The 24,065-nt window shown below is 40.3% G+C and overlaps 1 protein-coding gene across 1 annotated transcript in view; it reads right to left on the bottom strand.

Moving 5' to 3' along the window:
• Positions 1-470: 470 nt before the first annotated feature.
• Positions 471-24,065, bottom strand: part of tll1 (tolloid-like 1) — a 60,258-nt gene continuing 36,663 nt past the window's right edge. The window contains exons 13-21 of the mRNA XM_085460766.1: positions 23,712-23,907; positions 23,471-23,596; positions 20,799-20,959; positions 20,505-20,685; positions 14,213-14,338; positions 11,238-11,365; positions 4,682-4,895; positions 4,148-4,398; positions 471-2,191 (exon numbers count right to left, since the gene is read on the bottom strand). Coding sequence (XP_085316892.1) covers positions 2,057-2,191; positions 4,148-4,398; positions 4,682-4,895; positions 11,238-11,365; positions 14,213-14,338; positions 20,505-20,685; positions 20,799-20,959; positions 23,471-23,596; positions 23,712-23,907 — 1,518 coding nt within the window. The 3' untranslated portion in view covers positions 471-2,056. The remainder of the gene's footprint in view (positions 2,192-4,147; positions 4,399-4,681; positions 4,896-11,237; positions 11,366-14,212; positions 14,339-20,504; positions 20,686-20,798; positions 20,960-23,470; positions 23,597-23,711; positions 23,908-24,065) is intronic.

Below are 24,065 nucleotides of genomic sequence, written 5' to 3'. Positions count from 1 at the left end.
GCTGACAGCACAGAAAGAACCCAGCTGCCCAACAGTCTCAGACCCAGTCAACAAGTCAAGTCTTAAATTGAGGTTTTATAAAATACAATATGTGTCACTGGATAAGTTATGAGGTCACAAAAACTGACTGGGTTGTCTGGTGACTATAAATTTGATCGGCAAATTCAGTGAAAATCCATACGGAAGCTTGTTTCTGACACTGAATCTTGATGTATTTTCCTAAAGAAGTCCAAATTATGGGTTATTATCTCAAAAATGGATTTAGGGTCAGGTTTGGTCTTAGACTTACTCATCTGAAACTCTCAGAAAATGTTCTGCCATCCCCAAAAAAGTGGGAAAGTAATGCTGTGAGAAGGTTTCAGATATCAGATATCATGCTGTCACATGATAACCACCTCAAGGTAAATGCTAGGATTTTATGAACAGATTAATATTTCCTTTAAAAACAAAAGACAAAGAGAACACGAGTGTGGCTTCAGCCTGTGTGTATTTTAATGACCGATGCAGAGGACGTCATGTCAGACCCAGAGGTGGAACGATAAAGCAAAAACTACAGTTAACATTGGGATCAGGGTCACCTGGAGCTTGGCACATACAGCAATGAGAGATTCAACTTAAAAACACACAACTTAAAAGACACACACGCACATTTGCTCTAGAATCACCTACGACACACTAAGAGAAACAACGCAGCCCATTTGCAACACATATCCTTCGAATTGTCCTTTTTTCCCCTAAATGCACAAAAAACACGCGTATGTGTGCATGTAACCACAAAAGTGACACAAACACACATGCACTGCAGATATCGTCTTACACCCGGACTTCACGTTTCATGTCTTTTTGTTGTTGCTAGTTTTTTGTTTTTTTTTTTACAATTAAACCAATCTCACCAAACAAATCAAAACATGGCGCCGACACGAGACGTAAGAGCGACGTCCGATAGCATACATTTGGTTCTAAGGCAATATTGTAGTTCCATAGGACTAGTGCTGTTGATTGCAGAGTGCTGTTTGCACGCTGTCTCCATTTGAAAGCCTTCATTCAGTCTTTCAGTGTATTCTTTATTTTTAGCACCATGGGAATCTCTCCTTCAGTCACTGACTTTCAAGAGACAGCTGTGTAAAATATTCCCTTCTGCTATCCACTGGGGAAGAAGAAGAAAAAAAGAAAATCACATGTTCACTGTGGAGGAAGGGCAACTGGACACACCCACAACTTACAGTGAGGCTTAACATTAACATCACACATCGTTTTGGAAGTCTTTATTTGCATTTAATATTCTTTATTTTCTTTTTATTCCACAATCTGCATAAGCTGTAAGCAAGAAAAACAACAAAAAGGGCAAAGGGCAGACTCGAGCCTCTTTGTTCTCCCCCCCACACACACACGCACACTCACACAGTAAACACAATGAGTTTTACAATACAAAGACATGGAATAAAATAATCTGCAGCCGTTCTGAGCTGGGCTGAAGAGACCAGTTCCCAGGCCTCAAAGGCAATAAAAATGTTTGTCAGCAGTTTGTCGTGGGTTACTGTGGATGGTAAGCAGCCGTCTGATCACAGTACGTCGCACGGTTCCAGACTCTGGACTCCCTCCTCGGATGCATTTTTAAGGTCTTTAGTTTCTTTGGCATCCACGGTTTATATCTCCGAATATGAAACTAGTGTTTGTGCTTTTTATTTGCATTTGTTCAGCTCCGGGTATCTCAGTGAATCTATATGGATCTCCTGCAACCATGTCGTCCTGTACTGATCACATAGCTTTGATGTGCGGTAACAAAACCATCTCCTCCGTGAAAACGGCTCGCGCGGTCATCGGCGCAATCCCCCAAGTGTTTGCTGATAAGTCTCGATGTTTTTCCTCGTCTCATCTCGGAGTGCAGTGACCTGTGTGGAGCCACAGAGGGAGACAGATATCCACAGAAGAGTCATCTTCTTCTCATAGCTGGCCAAGAGGGGACGAGCTGTACTTTTCTCATTGCCGTGGTGAAGGTCAGGGTAACAGTGGCTGGGGCTGCACAGAGGTCAGAGGTTACGGGCTACGACTGTAGTCATTTCCTGGTGTGAAGGTTCTCCTGGAACTTGGTGCTCGTGTAGAGGATGTGGAAGCCCTTCTTACTTATTGTGTCGTCGCTATGGAAACGGATCAGCATAGCATCTCCAGGTGAGTAAATCCCCTCTCTAGGCTGAGGAAGGGACAACAGACACACAGTGAAGAGATTGCTTTTTATATATTTCAGGATACAGAACTATGCAAAAGTTTTGATCCACGTCTTGACTAATTTCTATATATTTTGCTTCCAAGCAGCCAGACTTTCTTCTGCTTTTCTAAAGTGCTTTTAAGCAACACTTCTCCAGCAATGTTCCCTCTAAGCTGCGCGCGTGCGCAATTGCGCCCTGCTAGCACGGTCTCTGCGCAGAAAAAAATCTACGTTGCGCACAAAAAAAGAATCTAACCTGAATTGAAATTAAAGTAAATATGTTAACAATTCTGTTTTGCAGTGTTAGTCAGTGAGTGACTGGCTGCTCCCGTATGGTATTAGAACGATGCCACCTTATCCCATAGTCCACCCAATAATGCGATTCACATTCGTATATACGCAGCTAATCAACGTCGACAGGCTATGACAGCGTCCTTATGTGCAGACACCGGTGTTTTAGCTAGCAAAGCGGCGTGGCTGATGTGGAGTGAAGCCACGTTAATGACAACGTGTACAACCATTGGAGATGTGAGCAGGACAGACGGAACAATTGGAAAAGCGTGGACTTTATACCAGTTTTTAAATTGTGTTGATAGGCCACGAAAACCAGAGTTATGATAAAAAATATATGCAATGTTTGGCTTTCTTCCTGAATACTATCGTTGTTTATATTTACTGCGGGAAGAAATGGTAAAAACGGCGTTTTATAAGGAAAACATTGGCTGCTTTTTCACAAATTTTCAGTCCTTGTACCTGAACAATTTCATGATGATGTTGTTTTTGTTTGTTAAGCCACTAACACTGACCTATGAATCATCCAAGCATTAAAAAAATACCTTCTCAATGGATGAAACAGTGTTGTATATACACAAAACAGATAACTTAGCAAAGAAAAAGTCTTAAATCGTAAATTTAGGCAATTTGTTATGAGCAACCTGTTTGTTGAATTTATAAAATATGTCACAGATAAGACAGTTTGACATATATAAAAGAGTATTTTTGCACCAACAAGGGCTGTTTGCTGAAAACGTGGCACATCTTGGCATTATGTACAGAAAGTCATGCCCTTAAGATCTAGCTGCTATTCACTGAAGCTTCATCAAAAATGGTGTGGGTCTTTCTTAAACAAGGCAAACAGAAGTAAAAGGCTGAGGTATGTCAAACATCCAAAGAACTGGACTGAGAATCAGTGAATCCAAATTAAAATTTTTGGTTCAAATTGTTGTTAATACGTATGGAGGTGATTAAAATAGAGGTACCACACAGTGATTGTCTGCTATCATGGTTTGTGGTACATGTCAGCCAGTGGTGTTGGGGATGGTGTCAAAATTGATGAAATTATGAATGCAGTAATGTATCATCACACTTGGATCCACCATGCAATATCATCTGGACATTGTCTGATTGGTAGACAGCTTCATTTTTAGCATGACAATGATCTTAAACACACTGTCAATGCAGTAAAAGCATATCTGGATAGAAAAACAAACAATGTAACACTATCATGGACTGGCTTCCCCACCATTACTAAAACAGCGTGGGATCATCCAAAGAGGAGCTTTGACTGTCCTTCAAGAAGCCTGGAGAATTATTCCTGAAGACTCCTTAAGGAAATGACAAGAAATCTGCCTAAGAGAGTTCAGGCTATGTTGAAGAATAAAAGTGGACTTTCAAGCTCATTAAAACTGCCTTATATACTGCCTTTCCTATGTATGTTTGCACATTTCAATAAATCGTGAACGCTGCAAAAGTTAACATTGCAAAGTAATACAATGCACATTTATAAAACTAGTTAAAGCTTCACTGACTCAAAGTGCCAAAGCAAACTCATGTCTAACCTGAAGTGTTTCATTGTCGACCACTAAAACATGTGGCGAGTCCTCCACAAGTCTTTCAAGTTTACAGAACTCAGAGACGTCCCTGAAAATAACGGTAACTCACCCCTGAACCGCAGAAGCGTCCCAGTCGGTGTGAGTTGGCATCATACCCATTATAGAGCTCGATGTAGTCATAACCACAGTCGGCCTCCTCCTCCACCTCAAATGTAATGAAGCTGAGCTCGATGCCGTAGCCCTGTTCTGCCGTCAGCAGCCACTCGCAGTCAGTGTGACCCGGATAATTGTTGTCTCCGAACTGGGAGTGGGAGTAAAGGTTCTTCTGATGAGCTTCTGCTTTCAGCCGACCTCCACACTCTAAAGAGGCACAAAGAAAGGAAAAAGTATGAAAAAATGGTTTTTGGGGCACTTTTTGTTCTTCCCAGCAGTGAAGAACTAAAGTCAGATTTCATGACGGGTTATTTCAGCATGCACGTGCTGTTAAAGACCACTAGAGGGGGACATTGCTCCTAACTTCAATTAATTACGCTGATGACTTTGAGTGATGCTCTCGACAGATATGGTCTTGCACAGTGTTCCAAGAACAGACTTAAAAAATCGACTTTATTTACTACATAAGGATATTTATATGACCACAGACCTGTTGAGTGTGAAGCTTGGAAACCCTTCCTTTGCACTGAGGCGTCAGAAATGAAGCGTAGGTACATCTTGTTGCCAGTGGACACCAGCGACTCCGGGATCTTACTGCCACACAGACGACCCAAGATGGTGGCTGTGTCACTGTCCCCGTCAAACGCCTCCAGATGGTCATAGGCACATTCCTGATGCTGCTCGATCTCAAACTCATTGAAGGTCTGAAAAGAAGGAAGCGGGGAGAATGGCAGAGACGGAGAATGAATGAATGAGTGGGTGTTAAGACAAGAACCTTATAGGAGCTACCAGAGATACTCAAAAGGATACTTCCTATATTCACAAAAGTGCTAAGAGTGACCTTTATACAAGTTGGCGTCGAAACATTTCTCTATTGATGAAATCATGAACTTACACATGTATCTGCATGATTGGCTGGCAGGTGACAAGCAATTCAAGTTTGTAATTCTAAAAAACATGTAAGTTGTCACTCTGAGAATTCAATCTTAGGGTTTTACAGTTCTGAGTGATGGTAGCATGGCTATGGTGTCATATGCTAGATCACGGATGTCCAACTCGTTTTACATCATGGGCCGTTTTGCTCTCATGTGGGCCAGACCAGTGAAAATCCTCTTTTGCCTGGTGTGTAGAAGTTTTTCTATGATAAAGACAAGCTATTAAGATATCTTTATTTATCTTCCTTCAACCCTACCTAACTTGGCATTTGTGTATGGACAGCAAAGGAAGAATTTCATTGCACAGAGAAATGCTATTTCTTCTGTACACATGACAATAAACACTTTGAATCTTGAAAGAAATGCTGCTGTGATAAAAGAAAGAAATCTGTCAGCACATCTCTTAAACTGTAAGAAATTAATGTGTAAACTTTTAGATAAAGTTCTGGTCGTTGCCCAGACTGTTTGGTAAATTTAAAACAGAACATTTCTGTTAATGCACAGCTTATGTCCTATTTTTTTCACCGTGGATCTACTTTTCTGTCATTTAATTTTTTATCTACTACTTAATTACTTTGGTAGTGTATGAATGGGGCATTTGGGAGGTCTTTATCAATACAAAAAGCTGTTAAAGTAAAAAGTCCAAAATGTATGTGCTTCTTCATGTTTTCCAAAGCTGCTCAGTGCATTTGATTGGAGTCTGTGTTGGGCTGATTCTGCCCCTGGGCCTTATGTTTGTCACCCTGTTTGGTCAAGAAAACTACATCTAAAGCCGAGTTCCTGATTTAACTCTTGGCACTACATCTTTGCTGAATTTCATTTTGCTGCTTTCGCTCTCTCTCTTTTCCCTTTGTTTTCAATCTGTTTCTGCTATCCAGTAAAGGCAACACGCTCCGAAAAATCTCTAAATATGCAAGAACCCTTTCGTAAAGATGCTGCACTACTAATCTAATCTCTCTTTTCCTGAATTTGTATCATCCTGGCAACAGGCAGGCATTCTGAGGTCCCTCACCGGTCTCTCTGAGCGACATTAGTTGGAGAACGGCACGAATAAAATCCCTAAAGTTGTTCAAGTCACTTTTCCATCTCACTTCTTCATCCAGGTGCTGTTGAAGGAAAGGGCTTAACTTTATCTGCTTGCTTGGCTCCGTAAAGCAGATTAAATTTGTCCATGTGAGGCACGAAGAGCAGAACTCGGAGATCAACAAGCTTGTAGGTACGAAAAATATTTCTGTAGTGTTTACAAAGTCTCAAAACGTGAGGGCTTTATTATTTTAAAGAATTATTTATAGAACTCAGGAATGTAGACAACATGTGCGAGCTGAAGGAAAAAATAAACACAAAGAAGAGCAGACTGAAGGAAGAGAATGGATTATTTCCAAATGTATTGTGTGTTTTTATGAAGAAATATCTTCACGGTAAGTCTTTCATTAAGCATCAAATCATTTTTTAAACAAAGAGAGGTAAACATGAGTTAATGTAGCTGCAATGGAAATGCATTATTGCACTGTTATTGGGTTCTAATTAAGCATGAGATACCCAAATTCCGTCCCCAATGAGCTAACTGACTGCCTGTCAGGGGCATGCTTAAAGCTTCCCAAACATCCCTGGTCAATAGTACTGTCAGTCTAAGAAATCCCAAAGCAAAGTGAAGTTATTAGAAAGTAATTAAAATTAGCTGAGGCCACAATACAAAAGAAAATACACACTGTCTCCTCAACCCCATATTTATTTCTGATTTCATTTTCTTTTTCCCATTTGTGGCAGATTAAAAATAATTCTTGTCATTGTCCAGGCTGCATGATATATTACACTGGGTTGTTTTTTTTAATGAAAGATGCAGGATGCTGCATATCACGTTTAGGCTGTTAATCTATCAGTCAGATACGATCTCGTTTTAGAAAACAAATGTTATTTTCTTTCTGAGCGTCAGAGAAGAAACCCTCGGCCCATGCAATGCCTCCACGCGGACCAGCATGTACACAGTGTCACGATTTATAATCCAACCATGTCACCGTGAGCTGAGTCATAACACCTTGCAGGCCTCGCTCCCACACAGTCACACACTTGATTGGGTCTGTCACGTCACCATAACCATCACAACACTCTGATTTTTTTTTCTTTTTTTCCATAAACCAACTGACTTGAAGCAGAAAGGAGGGTGAAGGTGGGCTGATGCGTGGATTTCATTACACAGATGGGAAGTGTTTGATTCTGAGGTCGTGATGGTTTCCAGATGTTTCTAACCATACCTCAAGCGAGACACTGGTTTGATGGTCTGACTTGAGCCGTGTACTACATCCAAGCAAATTGTGTGTGTGTGTGTGTGTGTGTGTGTGTGTGTGTGTGTGTGTGTGTGCCAGACAGAGTGAGGAATAATTAAATGATCTTAATGCCATGTTCAGATTTCTGGCATTTTATATGTCCTTCTTTGATGTCATTACTGTGGAGAAAGAGAGCACCCCTATTTATTATATGCATACATTTGTACTCATGTCTTTGTGCATACTCACTGATATGCATATATCTTTATTGAAAAGAGAGTTTACTAACATACAACTACAAAAAAACTCCTCAAAATCTAGCATAAGGGGAATACATCGTTTGATTTCGCCCTTACCCTACTTCTAAGCTGACTGTAACACTAAATCAAATGAATTTTAATACCTGACCTAATTCCCCCCCCCTAAAAAAAACAAAAACAAAAGTGCCCTCACTCCACAAGTCTAAAATTTAAAACTGGTCCTCACAGATATATGCAAAGCTGAAGTGCACAAAACAACAAGTAATATTAAAAACATAAAGACAAAGGAGTGTGTATTTAGTATCGTTTGAATCACACAAAGTTACAAAGTTACATTCAAAACGGGAGCAAAACCTCGTAACTGTGCTATCGCAGATGATGATGTAATGTGTTTTGGTTACATAAGCGGTCATTAGAGATTATCAAAAACTAAATGACGATGGATGACAGTTTTGATAACAAGCCCATATTGTGGCTGCAGAGTGGAAGTAAGGTGAAGAGCCAAACGTTTAATGCATCCTTTCAACAGTGTGTGTGTGTGTGTTGGATAGAGAGAGACACATGCATGGGAACATGACTTTAGGAGGATTATCTAAAGCATCCTGTGTAAATGTGAGCATGTGAGTGATTTCATTCTTCTGTATTTGTTTTTATTATTATTTTTCTTTGAAACCAACCTCTGGAGCTGAAACATGAAGCCAACACAAGGTTTGTTTGAAAAGTTAGTCAATCCACACAGACCTTCCGATAAAAAGCCCAACATCTACATTACATCTGAAATAAACAGTTTTATCCCCCATTTAAATTGCATTAAGACTTCAAATTATCCATGATTAAAAGAGTGGCTGTTTTGGTGAGGGCGGCTGACATAGATGGCTGTACTGTAGCTGGCAGAGGTCTGCTAGTCAGAGAACTGGACTATTGCTGTAGCAGGTTCCTGTGTCTGTTTTGTGCACCCATGCAGTGGATGAGCCTTGCTAGACAAGCTTGCTAGCATTAGCTGATAACACAGTTACTCTACCCTGTTGTTTAAATATGCTCACGGCAGTGTTTTTATACGAGAATATCGGTGACGCAGTAGCTCATGTGGCTCATAATCAATCACAATTCACAGGTTGTTGCCTCGAAAATAACAAATGTGACCTTGACCTTGAGCACAGACTGCATGAAGACCTGTTAGGACAGAGGTAATAAACTCATTTGCATTACATTTTACATTGTAGGTGTCGTGCTTTGATCTCTGGTGGGCCGGCCAGTGAAACTCCCCTTTCTGTCAGTGCAATGAAATTTTAATACACATTTAATCTCTTATATCTCTTATATCTTAAGATCTTAAGATATAAGATAAAGAAGTGCAATTTCAACAATGCATCCATTCTCTTCCTCTCATCCTTATCAGGAGCATTGGAGGGGCCTGGAGACGGGATACACCCTGGACAGGTCTTCAGTCTGATGCAGGGCTAACACAGAGACAGACAACCATTCACATCTATGGGCTAATTTAGAATCACCAATTAACCTAACCCCAATAACCACATGTCTTTGGACATGGAAGGAAGCCAGACTACCCGCAGAGAACCCATGCAAACACGGGGAGAACATGCAAGCTTCTTGTAAAACAAGAAAGACTCTCCAGATGGGAGAGTCAAACTGAGGAACTTCTTGCTGCAAAGCAACAGTGCTAACCACACCACCATGCTGCCTCACAATGTCAACAATTTATCTCTGTTTTTTTTCTACATAAGAACACAACGTCAGATTAAACTGTGAAAAATAAAGGTGTAAAATTATAGAGAAATTCCTGCAGCTCATAGTATGTATAAAGTTTTTGTTATTTTACAGAAAATGTCTCTTTTGTAGACTCATAGTAGTTCTAGAGTAGATGGTGAAAAAAGAAGAACTTTTCTGTAATCTAATTGTTTAATTTGGTGTAGTATGAATGGCCTTCGAGGATGACTTTATCAGTAGTAAAAAGTCCAACATGTATGCCAGCATTCACATTTTCAGTCATTCAGTTGGCCAGATTGGAGTCTAGTGTCACTGAACCTTATCTTTGACACCCCTGTGTTAGGTGGTTATTTTGTATAAATATGATTAAATTCTGACCAGTACTGATTCAGAACACAACTCCACAAACCAATTAGAGGCCAGGTTCCTCCCCCTGTTATTTAGTCCCTTGTGAGAACAAATATGAGCTCTGCACTTATGACGTTCATACCTTTAGAAAGTAAAAGTAGTAGTCTAACAGTCAACTAACAGAAAGTTACTTGAAGGCTGCAATAATTAACAGATTAAAGCCATTCTTTAATCTTAAATGCCACTGAAACTCAAACCAATTTTGGCTTCATAATTGAGAAGTCTTACTAATACTCGTAACGAGTGACAATACATATTATAGTTTATCTTTGGTGGACTGCGCTATTTTCTGAACTTTCTGAAATGTATAAACTAAATTATTAATATATTTAAGAGAAAAGTTACAAGTAATCATCTTTTTGCAACATTTCTTGGACAAACAGTGGAAGCAGTCATGATGTAAAGTAAGGTTATGACTTGTTTACAGCATCATCTCAACATGTTTTAGTTGACCTGTCTTGTGCTTTATTACGTTCTTAAATAAAATGTTTGGTCAAGATGAACATTTTTAGAAGCTGAAGACAAACATCAGCTGTCATTTTATCCTCTGAAGTGAACCCCCCCCCCAAAGATTGTATGTCATCGCTGGTTTTCTGTTTTGTTGTTCTGACACGTCTCCATCTCTATCCATCCATTCTCTTCCATTTATCCGATTCAGGGGGGCGGAAAAGGCGGGGGTACACCCTGGATAGGTCGCAGGTCTGTTGCGTGGCTAATGCAGGGAGACAGACAACCAATCACACCTATGGGCAATTAAGAATCATCAGTTGACCCCACAAACTGCATGTCTGTGGAAACGCAAACTCCACACAGAAAGACCACTATCATTGCCCCTGTCATCACCTCCATCAAGCAACAGTTCAGAGTTAGATTTCTCCCTTTAAATGACTTCCTAAACTGCCAAGGACCAAATAACCATTCAGATTTGTCTTGGAGCTAAAACTATGCTTAGCTTGCAATTCTCACATCAACTTCTCTAGAGAGGCAACACTGAAATGTCTGAGTTTCTGCAGCAGAAACAAACACTTCACTAAATGGTACTGGAGCTCAATTTTAATGGTGTCTTATAAACACATACATGTGCACCAAATTAGAAAATACGCAAAAGACTTTGTATGTGTGTGTGTGTAGGCAGCACACATGCATGCACAGGCATAGAAAGGCACACTGACACAGATGGCCACTGCCCAAGGCCTTTCTGTAATGCATGAGCACTCACTCACAGTTAGCCCAAATATACAAACATGCACTTTCTCCCTCATTCACATTTGGGTTTCATAAGTGGAACACGAAAGGAGAAGCCAAGCCAAGGCTTTACCATACAAGATGACCCCACAGACAGAATGGTGCGTCGTTACAGTGGGGTGGCATTCCTGTGATTTCCAGGAAAAACACACAGAGAAAGAAAAGCCTGACAATGTTGAACCCGCTTTTACGTGATGCACACTTACAATTTTGACTCTGTGTCCCGGTGTGGCTGTGATGTCCCAGGTGCACTCTTTCCGGCTGGGGTACTTGTCTGGCCAGTTTGGGCTGCTCAGGGTCCCACTGGGACTGTGGATCTTATGCTCACACTCGGCTGGAGACACACACACACACACACACACACACACACACGCAAGAGCACACACAGAGAGGAAGTTTAAAAATCATGGCTGCACAGGAAAAGGTCAGAGGAAATGGAAAAGGAACAGGAAGGAGAGAAACACAAGAACTAAATGAGAGAAGAAGATTTCAAAGAAGCACATCCTGGTGACAAGTTCACAGTGGGTTTCACTTGAAATTGGCAGCAAGCTTTGCACAAACACTGCAGTGGGACCTTTGCACTTTCTATACTGTAGCTGAGTACATATATGTATATGTACACTATTTGTATACAGTAATTAAAGTAAGAACCATATCATTATTTTGGATTTGGGAGAGGAGGTGGGCCTGAATGCTTTCTATATGCATTCAGTGAGTTTAGACTGACAAACAGTGTACATTTGTGTAACCATACCTGCACATGTAGCATTCAGAGTCTGTTAAAGATTGAATGCTTTTCTAAACACCATTGCATTCATTGGAGAAGTATCAAACTCAGTGGTTTTTGTTTTTATTCCTGACGACTACTCTGTCATTTGCCCCACTTTCTTTGATTTTAAGGCTTTGTCAGCTCCACCTACTCATTACATTATAGAAAATCGTACTCAGCAGTCAGCTCTTTGTTGCCACAGAATCTCAGAAAGCGCAATGAAAAATATCAGCTGCACTTCATTTGTCAGTGATGGACGAGTCTGGAAACACACAGGAGCTGTTTGTTAACACTGACTACTTTCCTCCTGGAGTCTGTCTCAGGTTAAAGCCGTCCAGAGCAGCCCACACACAGTCACACATGGCATTTTCATGCATTCGATTTTAATGAGACAAATGCTATGGCTTTATGAAGGTGCGGGGAGGCAAAAGGCATGCACACGACAAAGACGATGTGTTTGAAAGTGATGGCTTTTATTTCTCAGGAAAACCAAACTCATGTACAGCATGAAATGGCATCCACAAGAACAACACGTGAGTCTGAAACAGCTTTTTTTCCCTTTTTTCTAGCATGCAAAGTATCACATACAGATGTCAAAATCTCCACACAGTTTTGTTTTTACAGAAGAGTGTAACATCTCATGTTACAGATAGAGCCATGGGTACAATCTGATTGAGTTGCTGGTAAAAACGAACAGTTTCAAAGTCATTGCAAGAGTTTAAAATGAGATCCCTGAGACTTTAAAGGATGCTGTGTGTCATTTTTTATATTTCCCACTGGTGTGAAAAGCCATAAAGGTGAGTAACAATTATGCTTAATGATGAATCCAGGGTGTAACAACAATTGCTGAAATCTTCTCAAACAAGCCGAAGCTCATGTATATATATAAACAGGGGCACAGGCCGTGTGACGGGAATATGAATTAGTGTGACACGGCAAGGCTCGCTTACACTGGTGTTGTGCACATATAAACACACATGTACACACAGGAAGACAACGCTACACGCAAAGCTTTCAAGGTCCCAGATGTTTGAAACACGAGTCTTTTTATGAGCATCACGGGGAGTCTTTAGTGAGGTGTGTATGTCAGTGCTGATGTTGTGAGTGTGTGTGTGTGTGTACGTGTTCAGAAGTTCAACTTCAAAGAGCTGTGTATAATATGTCCATTCAGCAGGGTGTGTGTGTGTGTTTGTGCAAGTGTGTGTGTGAAAGTGCAAATAACCTTTAATAAATAATGTTTTCTGTCAAACTAAAACTTTTTTCCACCCTTTGTCCGTTTCTCACACACATCAGAGTGAACAGAGTTTTAGAGACTGCCAACTGGTTTTTAGGTCATCTGAGAAAAGTTCAAGAGTATCAAGTCATTTAGAGTGGAGCATCTCCTGAAGTTAATCCCCTACATATAATTTATAATGTCACAGTTTTGTGGGACATTTCTGTGGTAATTAATTTGGACTTGGTGTGTTTCTGTTTCAGGAATGTCCTTTAAGAACAGTCCAAGTTAGGTCTTTTTTAGTCTCACTACACAAAATAAATACTCTTAATATATAATTAAGTTTTTAATTTTTGCTGATGATTTTGTCTCAGTTTTTGTTAAAGAAATAGTAACATTGTGTAATATGTCATGTTTTGAAGTTCACCTGAGGTTGTATTTACCTAATTTTAAGACCTGTTGAGGACTAATTTATTCTTAATATATCCTGATATATAAAACCTTAAACTTGTGTTCCATTTTGCCTGTAGTGCTATTTATTTTGCCTGTATTGTTTTGGTCTGAGCAGGTTCACACAGCACCTATTTTCTTTCTGTCTGCCAAGCTTTTCACTACCCAAGAGGAAGAATGCCTCTACCTGTCCCGAGGCTCATGCGAGTGACAGCGTGACAGGATGTAAGTACTGATGGCGTCTCCCCTCAGCTGAGCTTTAACGTTAGCTAGCTGCATGCCTTCTTTGGTTGGTGGGTGTAGTTTGACAGAAAGAAAGCAAGGTCATGATTTCAGGAAAAAAGACATTCCTGCGGAGTTTTTCAATTTCCTTTTTCACTGGGGCGCACTCCAAGGCAAATGCCATAAGGTTTTATTATATTCAGGATATTGCAGACATTTCTACAGTGGACATCCCAGAAATTGGACAACTCTCACTTGAACAATTTAGATGAATAAATAGCGCCACAGGCCAGAAGATTTGGGGGTGAACTGTCCCTTTAATCTATGTGAAAAAATATAAGCCAAAGAAAAAAAACTCCCTCAAATGTAAAGCCTGCTATCATGTGGATGTGTGTGGACAGCGCGTGATGGATGATGGCTATTCTTATGAATGAGCACATGCTTGTGTTGATGCGCGACAGCATGCACGTGTGCTCCGGTGCTTTTATGCCAGTGTGTGTGTGGGTGTGAATGGACATGAAACCCACCTTCCTTACAGTCATGTTTGTTCTCATGCAACACGAAGCCATGGCGACAATGACACACGTAGGAGCCCACCGTGTTGATGCACTCGTGTTGGCAGCCGCCGTTGTCCTTGCTGCACTCGTCTTTGTCTATGAGGGATACACATGCAACACGTCAGTGATGTGGAAACATCAGAGAGATGAGATGGTGGGAAGGGAGAGAAACAAAAGAGGACAGTAATGAGGTGCGGGTGCAGTGGAAAAGGAGAAAATGAAGACAAGTTAAACATTTTATTGCAAGGCTGAGAGTTAAAGCCCAGCAGGATGATCAAGTGAGCCATCCCGGCTTTGAACGCTCTCTGCAGCTTACTTTTGTTTTTTTACTACAGTAACAGCTGGAGATCAATAAAGGAGAAGTTACTCAAAAAGGCAAAAGTTTGCATTGATTGCCACGGAGAAGAATATCTAACGAAAGAAAACAAAAAAAACTTTCTGAAGTTTGTTAGTTTGTGTAAGTCTGTTGTTGTGTTGCAATCGTCTACGTTCAGGTCACAGCAGCTGTCTTATTTAGGTTTACTGAATTTTGATTATTCTTTTTGTTTATTTTGAAAGTATTACTTCCCTTGTGTGTCCCAATGTGTTGTTTTGCGTCCTTAGTTGTCCCTACTTTGTGATCCATTAACTTGTCCCTGATTAGTTTCATCTGTTTTTTGTTAACATACCCTGCTTGTGTATCTTGTTTGTGTACTTGTTTTAGTCTGGGGCCCAGTTGCAGTCGAGCCCCTGTAACCTCTCTTTGTTATGAGTGTAACACAGACTGAAAGCACGCGTGGCTGCTGAAGGGTCTCTTAATTAATGGGTAGGGTAGAACCACAGGAGTAAGCTTTGGGATGCACTTGGCTTTCTCTAATGATGGAAGAAACTTCAAACCATCTGCAGTGATTTATACAGCTATCAGATGGAAGTAATAACATCATGTCCATAACTTTCAACATGCATACACTCTAATGAACAGTCTCTGTTTATGTTATTCGTATTTTAATGTAGAGAGACAGAATATCAACCAAAAATCCAGAAAAAAAAACACATTACATAAAATGTATAAATTGATTTGCATGTCATTGAGTAAAATAAGTATTTGAATCAAAACAGTCTGAATTCTGGCTCCCACAAATTGGCTGTGTGTCCATGTGGCACACAAATTACAAGATTGTAGACCTGCACAAGGCATAGTGAGCAACAACACCATCCGCAAGACGCTTGGTGAGACGTTGACAACTACTAGTGTGAATATCAGGAAATGGAAGAAACATAAAATGATCATCAATTGCACTTGGTCTGGTGCTCAAGTCAAGATCTTGAATCACAGGGTTAGGATGATCATGAAAAAGGTGGTAGATTTGGTAATGACCTGAAGACAGTTGGGACCAAAGTCACCAAGAACACCACTATTAACACACTATACCGTGCAGCACCAATGAGGTCTCCCTACTCAAGAAGGCATATGTAGAGGTCTGTCTTAAGTTTGCCCGTGAACATCTAATGATTCAGAAAAGGCTTGGGGGGGAAGTGTTGTCGTCAAATGAAATCAAAATCATACTCTTTGGTGTCAACTTCATCTGCCAAGTCGGAAAGAGGAGAAATGCTGAGTATGACCTAAAGAACACCATCCCCACAGTCAAGCATGGAGGTGGAAACATTATGGTTTTGTTTTTCTGCTAAGGGTACAGCAGGATTTCACTGGCTTAAGGGAACAATGAATGAACCTCCTTCCCTCAGCCAGAACACTGAAGATGGGTCGTGGATGTGTCATGACAACAACCCAAAAAATATCACCAAGGCAACAAAGGAGTGGCTAAAGAAGAAGCAAATGAATGTCATTCAGTGGTCTAGCAAGCCTCTTTTATGTAATGTGTTGTAATGTGTTTTTTCTGCATTTTCAGCTGATATATCTCTTGCTGCATTAAACTGAAACTATAGTAAAAGTGAGAGAGAGTTCATTTCTTTGGAAGTGAGCAAACTTGCAAATCCAGCGGGTGATCAAATAATTATTTGCCCAACTGCATGTCATAAACTGTATGATTTTTTTCAATTCATCATTCATTTTTGCTATGTGCTGATACATAAAAGATTTCATCATTCATCAACTGTATAGGGAATTGGTCAGAATCCAATAAAAACTTCTTAGTCACTTTTGGAACCTTTAAGCCTCTGTATTTATGTTTATACCCCACCATGGTACTTTACAGTCCCATCATATACTACATAATTATGTTAGATTATTATTGGAGCTACATATTGGTTGTACTGAGTAAAAGACTCCAATATATATGCAAAATATGAAAAAATATTCACAAGGTTAATATAAATTAAATAGTTTGTTTCATCATTCAATACACATTACCTCAAAATTCAGAGTGAACATGTGGTGTCTTGCGAATGTTTTGGGAATCTGAAGAATCTGAATAGAATTTTAAAATAAGATTTGAACACCAAGTAAATGCGCATGCTACAGTATTGTTTGGTCTGTTCATCTTTTAGTCCATTGTTATGCGGTTGCTAGGTAACATGATGATGTTGATGAATATATCAAGCATCAATCAATTTGTTGCTATAAATTAGAAATTAGTTATTGTTGTGAAATGTCAATGATACAGTACCTTTCGGTGTTATAGATGCATAAAAGCTGCAAATGGATTATTTTATCCTCTTGGTAACTGGCAACATGATGACATCATAATGTCTGATATAGATGAGAACCTTCAGGGCTTAAGATGTACTTGTGTACCAGTGTTGTTTGCACCACTCCCGATCATGTAAGAGGAGTTTTTAGGTAAACAGACACAGATTGTTTGTGTTATAGTAAAATGTTTGGCTTGGCACAGAGTTTGATCAAATTGATCCGGTTGCAGGTTAAAGGTGGAAACGTTTTAAAGTCCAAAAACAAACTCACTTCCCAATCATTTTCTCTCCCTCATACTCAATTTGTGGTGTCCTCTAACCACTTGGATTCACCACAGGATGGGCTGGGTGAGAACAAAGACTTTGGTGAGGCTGAATCCCGGGTGGAGGCGGAAGAAGCAACGGAAGGTTCGCTCTGCTCGGGGTTGCCACGTTAAGCGCGGAGACAGAAAGAGGCAGAGGAGGTGAGGATGGATTGCAGACCGCACAGGAAGACAGAGGATGTATGGGGAGAGTGTGGGAGCACAGTGTGTTTGTGACTGAGAGAGAAATAGATTCCTATAAAGAGATGTGAGATTAGACACAGACGCCAAGTCTCACTTCAACTTTGGAGCTTGTGAATCAAACTAGATCTGCTTTTAATGAAACCACTAAATCCTCTCTCTCTCCCTCTCTTTCTCCGTGTGTGTTTGTCTGTGTCTGCTGTGGTATTACAGTGCTATTGTGGGCTCAGTCTCACCCTATCACAGGCTAAGAAGCTTTGCGGTCGATGCTACACAGTGTTCATTGTAGTTGTCTTCAGGTCAAGCACAAAATGTCCACACGCACGCACGGGCAAACACACACGCACACACACACGGATTAGTAGTATGTGGGAGGCTGAGGGGACCTCCCTAAAGCTGCTGGCTGTTCACCAACCAAAAGCTATCCCTAAAAGCTTCTGACAGTAACTGAGCCACACAGCAGCTTTTAACACACAAGTACGCACATTATTCGTATCTGAGTAATTTCCTTTTGCAAGCCTGCCCCACTGAACTGTTTAGCTGTGTGTTAAAGGTGTGCTGCAGGTTAGTTGAATGCAGTTAACAGCTTTTCTTCCTCTGAAGTTGAAACTGTCCTGATTTTCTCTTCAAGTTTGCAGTAAATTGTTTGAGTAAAAAAGAGAAATCTGTATCATAACATCCAACAAATTTCTCCCTGAAACAGCAAGCGGGGAACATTTGTTGTATTTTTAGTGGAAAACCGGGCTGTGTCCCAATTTCATACTGTTTAAGACTGTCTTTGAGATTGCAGTTTAAAAAAAAATCAACGTACATATATTTGCATACGATAATCATGGCCCGGATTTATGAAAATACATGATGGTGACAATACTTAAACATTTTGGATAATAAAAAGCTTTTTTCACATCATGCATGCTATATTTCTTTTGGCCAGCTTTGATGGCACAGATTTGAGGGGTGTTGTTTCAGTTTGCACTGTGACCACATTCATTTCCATCTAGACTTGGATTTTTTTCTCCTGTATTGATGATGGGAGAGTCTTTTTCAGCGCATCCCAAACATTCTTAATGGGATTAAGGTCTGCACTCTGTGATTACCAAGCCAAAGAGTGATGTGTCATGCTTCCCAAACTGCTCTTTTACTCTTAGAGCCTGATGAATCCTGGCATTGTCATCTTGGAACCACCAACAAGGAAGTAAAAATCCGCTGATGGAAAAAGCTGACCACTAAGTGTATTCAGGTACTCAACTAACCTCATTTTTTTGCAGGGCCACATTACGCTGCTGAATCAAGACCTGACCAACTGAACCAAACCCAGATCATAGGACTGTAGCCAGAGGCTGGCAGTAGGGAGTATTGCTTCATTTGCCTCTCCTCTTACTCGCGTCACTGTCCTACTTTCATTGTTCCAGAGTCCAGTCATTATGGTCTTCAGCAAACTGGAGCCACACTTCTTTGGTGAAGATGATGGTTCTGCATTATACTTCAAGGTCTTTAATAATGTGTAAACCTAATGCTTCTTGGTTCAGCAATCTCCATTTGTTTTATTTGCCTGATGCAAACCAATAACCCTTTCAATCCTTCTGAAAAACAATAACATGTTTTTCACAACCACAGGATATGTCTTCTAACATGGTTGGTTAAGCTCCTCACAGCATCAGTTATGGTTAAATAACCTGTTACCATCCAAAACATAGTAATCACTGCAGTAATTATCTAGTGTAAGTCTTAGTTTGCTTAGTTAACCAGGTGATGACTTGTTTTTGGACAGGTAGTGTATATTACTTTTCATTCAGTAAACAGTAAGTAGCCATATAGTACATTTATTTGCTGAATATTTTAGAACCTGTAAATTGATCAAACTCACCACTTTCCTCATTACTTTTTTCCATATTAGCTATCATGCAAACACTGTGTGACATAAAACAATAACTACACATTCATTATGGGTAATTCCATTATTTACTTTACTTACTAATTTTTTAAGGGTTTTCATTTAAGGCCTAGTTGGGAGCTTTAATTTGGATGACAGAAAGTTGTAGAATAACATCTCATAACTCCATATTATCACAATTTTAGTCCACCGAATCATAGATTTTATCAATAATTTGTACAATACTGGGACACAGAACGTTTCCTTCTGGAGCAGAATGGATAAAGAAAGGATCCACATCAATAAAGTAGGATCTATCCATTCCCTTAATTGACCAGAGCCAATCAGAGATCAATCCCGATTGTGAGGTCATGTTACCTCTGACCTTTGATGAGATTGCCAGCCTGGTGCCGACATGACCACGAGTTGAACTGACGCGCGTTACGTCCTGGCACGACTCAAACACAAACATACGCTCCTGACACTGTGCCAGTCTGTCTGAGGGGAGAGAGGGCAGAGAGCAGGGTGAGTGGAGGAAGCCAGAGAGCAGGTGGAGGCAGCATGAAAAAAAGAAAAAAAAACCAGACAAATATGCAAACAGCTCTGCATACACATGAACATTTCACCAAATACTAAACCATGCAAACAACCTCAAATGAATTCACAGCAGAGGGAGATGGGGACACAAAATGAGGCATGTAGATGCTCAAACAAGAGTGTTTATAAGAGTGCTAATGCCTCCTAAAGCCACTTCTTCTGCTCTGGACATTACACGGTTACCTAAATCTCTGCGGCACAGTCAGTGATGGCTTAGATATCAGTAGCAGTGTCTTTCTGCTTTTTTCCAAGCGAGTGTTTTACTTACCTAATCTAAACAATCTAAGCAATCCAGATTTTTTGGTGAGTGCAACATGACTGGAAAACTTTAACACAACACATGGCTAATTCTGACTAATCTCTCTTATTTCTCCTGTGTGCATCTCACCTTTAGACTGATATGTCTCGTTAGTCTAAACACTGAAACAGCTGCCAGCTTCAAAGGTTAAAATGTTTGCAGAAGGGGAGGATCAGTGTTCGGCATGAGTTTCTGGCAGTGTGACTGAATTCCAGTGGTGCCGAGCATGAAATACCAGAAACCGCCCCTGCACCATAATCCACTTCTCCTGTGTCCATCTTATTTAAAGACTCCTGACATTCCAGTAAAAAACAGGCCTGACACACACAGTCTCACACACGCTGAGTCACACGTGTGTTTTACCTGAGAAGAAGTGAGCTTTAAAGCCTTTCTTAGAAACGGTGTTGTCCGACTTGAACTCAATCCTCATGTTGTTGTACTGAGAGGTGATGACCTCCGGGACCTCGGTACCACAGTATTTACCATGCAGCTTAGAGTCGGATGAGAGGCCGCTGCGCACTTCTACGTAGTCGTATTTACACACCTAAACAAACAGGCAAGGCTCTTGTAACAAACAGTCACGAGGTGGCTGCTATTTTTACCTGCTTCCTTTCTCTCTCACTGAAATGTTGCATACAAATACATGGACGCACTCACCTCGTTGCCTTCAAGCTCGAACGCTTCAAACTGCATGGAGATGCGATACTGAGTGGGCGCCACCACCTGCCACACGCAGTTTTTGTTGGGTGGGTACTCTTTAGGCCAGCCAGGTGTGCTAATGGTCCCATTTAACTTTGATAGAAGACCACCACATGCCGCTGGAAACACACAGGTGTAATCAGTTAAGAAAAGACACAAATTCAGCTTTTTTTGCCTTCATTTGACAGTTGAAATGAACAGAGGAAACTGATTCTGTGTAAAGTAAGTTTTTTTCATTATTATAAAAACTTTGGGATGCACCTTCTCATTGAATTTAGTTTGAAAAGCTGCTTGAAAAAAAGACAGCAGAGAGTATCTGAAAAGAGTTGAATCACTACATTTACAGTTGTAGTCAAAAGTTTGCATCATGATCAACTGAAGTTTGCAGCTGCCCACACTAAATGCCTTGTGGAGAACAGTTTTATAGTCAGACCAGACAAAGGCTGAGATATTTGTCTATTCACAATGTGAATAGATGTATGTTTGAGGGACTTTCAAATCTAAGACCTTTGTACTAACTGTGAAGCACGGTAGAGGCACCATCATTGTCTGGGGCTGTTTTGCTGCCAGTGGTACTGGGATATTGCAAAAAAGCGGATGAAATAATGAAGAAGCAGGACTACCTCCAAACTCTTCAATGTTACCTACAATCAGGATGTAGACAATTGAAACTTGAGTACAACTGGGTGTTCCAACAGGAAAATGATCCCAAACACACCTGGGATCATTCCACAGGTTTTGGAATGAAGAAAGCAGGCTAATATTAAGCTTCTGGAACAGGTTTCCCAAACCAACCAACCAATTTAAAGGAAATCTATCAATTTTGCCAAAAACAGTGATCATCTATCAAACCAGAATCATGCCAGAAGCTTGTTGATGGCTACTAAAAGTGTTTTGTCAAGGTGCAGCTTGCAAAGAGATATTTAACCAATTATATATTTGATCCCATATGTTTGCTTTTGACCCAGTGTGGACTGAAGAAACTCCAAAATAACTTCAAACGTATACACCCTATATTTTTAAAAGGAAAAGAAAAAGAGAACAGAAAGAAATCATTAAAAGCCATTAAAGTTCATTCTTAGATCCATTTGTCGTGGTATTTATGCCCATGATGAATGTAAGTAAACTTCTCAGCACAACTGTATATGTTTTATTATGAAGCACCAGGAATCTCCAGCGTCAAGCAGAAGTGAAATGATGTTTTGGTCACTGTTACAACTACTACAACATGACATGATTTCACTTCCTTCAACAGCAGGATTTTTTTTAAATGACAGGTTAACCTTTTTTTTTAAAGAAAAGGTCACTTACTATTAGAGGAAATATGGCATTGATGTAACTAATTATAAGGCAACAGCAATGCTGTTATGCTATTATCAAAAATCTTATATTAAGAATGCTATAGCTAGCTAGCCCAAGGTGAGCATACATCAGGTGTCAGACAGATATGTTACCATTTGATTTTACTCGAACAGTTTAACCTTCCACATTTTTGAAATGCTCCAAAAATTAAAAGGATGTTTTATTACCTTTTCATCTTTGCTGGTTAACACAGACTAGAGAAAAAACTGATCAAATTCACTTTGCTTCTCTATGGCAATCGAGTAGCAATTTTTAAGGGGGATCGTTTCCATGCATGCTAATCACTGTATAAATAAGCAATGAGTAATCTAGGTACCTTAAATATAAAAATGTTTTATTATTGTCTCTCTTTTATGACAGCTACTTTCAAGCACCTGTAGTCCAAAACCTAAGCTAAAGAGGCGTAAACGTCAGCTGCATGTCTGTGCCCCGGAGAGTCACTGCACTACAAACACCTGCAGTTCCACAAATTCTGGTCGGTCCCCCAAAACCTTTACCACAGAAATATCCAGGTTTACGCCCTGATACAAATAACAGCTTCAGTCTCTAAAGCTATTTTTCTTCAAAACTGTGCTTTATTTTAACTCACTGCTTTTTGTGTTATTAGGGGCGGGGTCTGTTTGAGGCTTCACTGTTTTTAATTTAAAACTCTGAAATGCCTCTTAGCTGTGTTTGTCTGTCGGAATACTCTCGAGGGAATTGTCAGATAAATAATATTCCTTGTTGTGTGAATCACTGTGCTAACAGCCTGACCAAGAAGTCCAGTTTCTTTCACTGAGTGTAATCTAGTAGTATTTTAATTTAATTTATATGTTAGCACTAATTAGCGGGCATCTTTATCTGTGCATGTTGTGTAACAACATGTGTGACTTTATAGGATACTCACAAAACACCTGCCTCATCTAAGTCTCTCCTGACTGTCTTTTGACCACCAGATGTGTACAAAAATGTGGCTACTTCTCTGAAGAAATACTGAAAGGCATCAATTTAAGTTAATTTCACTAGAATAGCTTTAATTTCCTTCACTCTCAGAAGTGGTTTGGTTATTTGTTTCAATATGTTGCTCATTACAGAGTAATCTTGAGGGATTACAGGGCAAAGCATGTGGCCATGAGACAGAAAGATGTTTTTTTCCTGTTGACGGCGACCATTCGGATGTTTTTTAGTTTATTTTGCCAAGTAACATTCACATCCTACAGAAACACAATACAGAGGAATGCACATAGAAGCAGGAATGCAGCGTGCCAGGCACACATACTAACTGTTACCTTCACAGCTCTTCTTGTCAGGGGCTAGTTCATAACCTGGGTCACAGGCACACTTGAAGCTGCCGAGAGTGTTTACACACCTCTGTTCACATCCACCATTGTCTGGCTTGGCACACTCATCATCCTCTGAAAACACACATACACGTCAGAGTGCATAACAAATGCTTTGTGAAAACACAATCAACTGACGCACAGCTTCTCTTTTTCTCATAGTCACACACACACACACACACACACACACCTTTGAAAAAGTTAGCAGCAAAGCCGGCCTTGTTTACAGTCCCATCTGAGACAAACTTCATCCACAGCGTGTGTGAGGTAGAGCGCACGTCCTCGGGTTTGTCGTAGCCACAGAATCGCCCAATCAGAGGGCTTGTTTCGAGCGGGCCATCCCGAACTTCCAGGTAATCGTAAGCGCAGCTGTCGTGCCTCTCGATCTGCACCAGAGGTATGCACAACAAAAACAGTGAGATACACGAAACATCGTCCTTTTTACATCGAATCACGGCTCATGCTTAATCGTCTCCCTGCATCGTAGTTCATTTTTCCCTCTTAATCTAAGCTAAACTGAAAACACGACCTTTGACCTTACCCA

Source organism: Copadichromis virginalis, linkage group LG6, assembly GCF_057382275.1.
Source record: "Copadichromis virginalis isolate Kocher_CV1m ecotype Utaka linkage group LG6, C_Virginalis_male_GT1.1, whole genome shotgun sequence".
In the NCBI taxonomy this organism is placed as follows: Eukaryota; Metazoa; Chordata; class Actinopteri; order Cichliformes; family Cichlidae; genus Copadichromis; species Copadichromis virginalis.
This window is presented reverse-complemented; position numbering and strand designations above follow the sequence as displayed.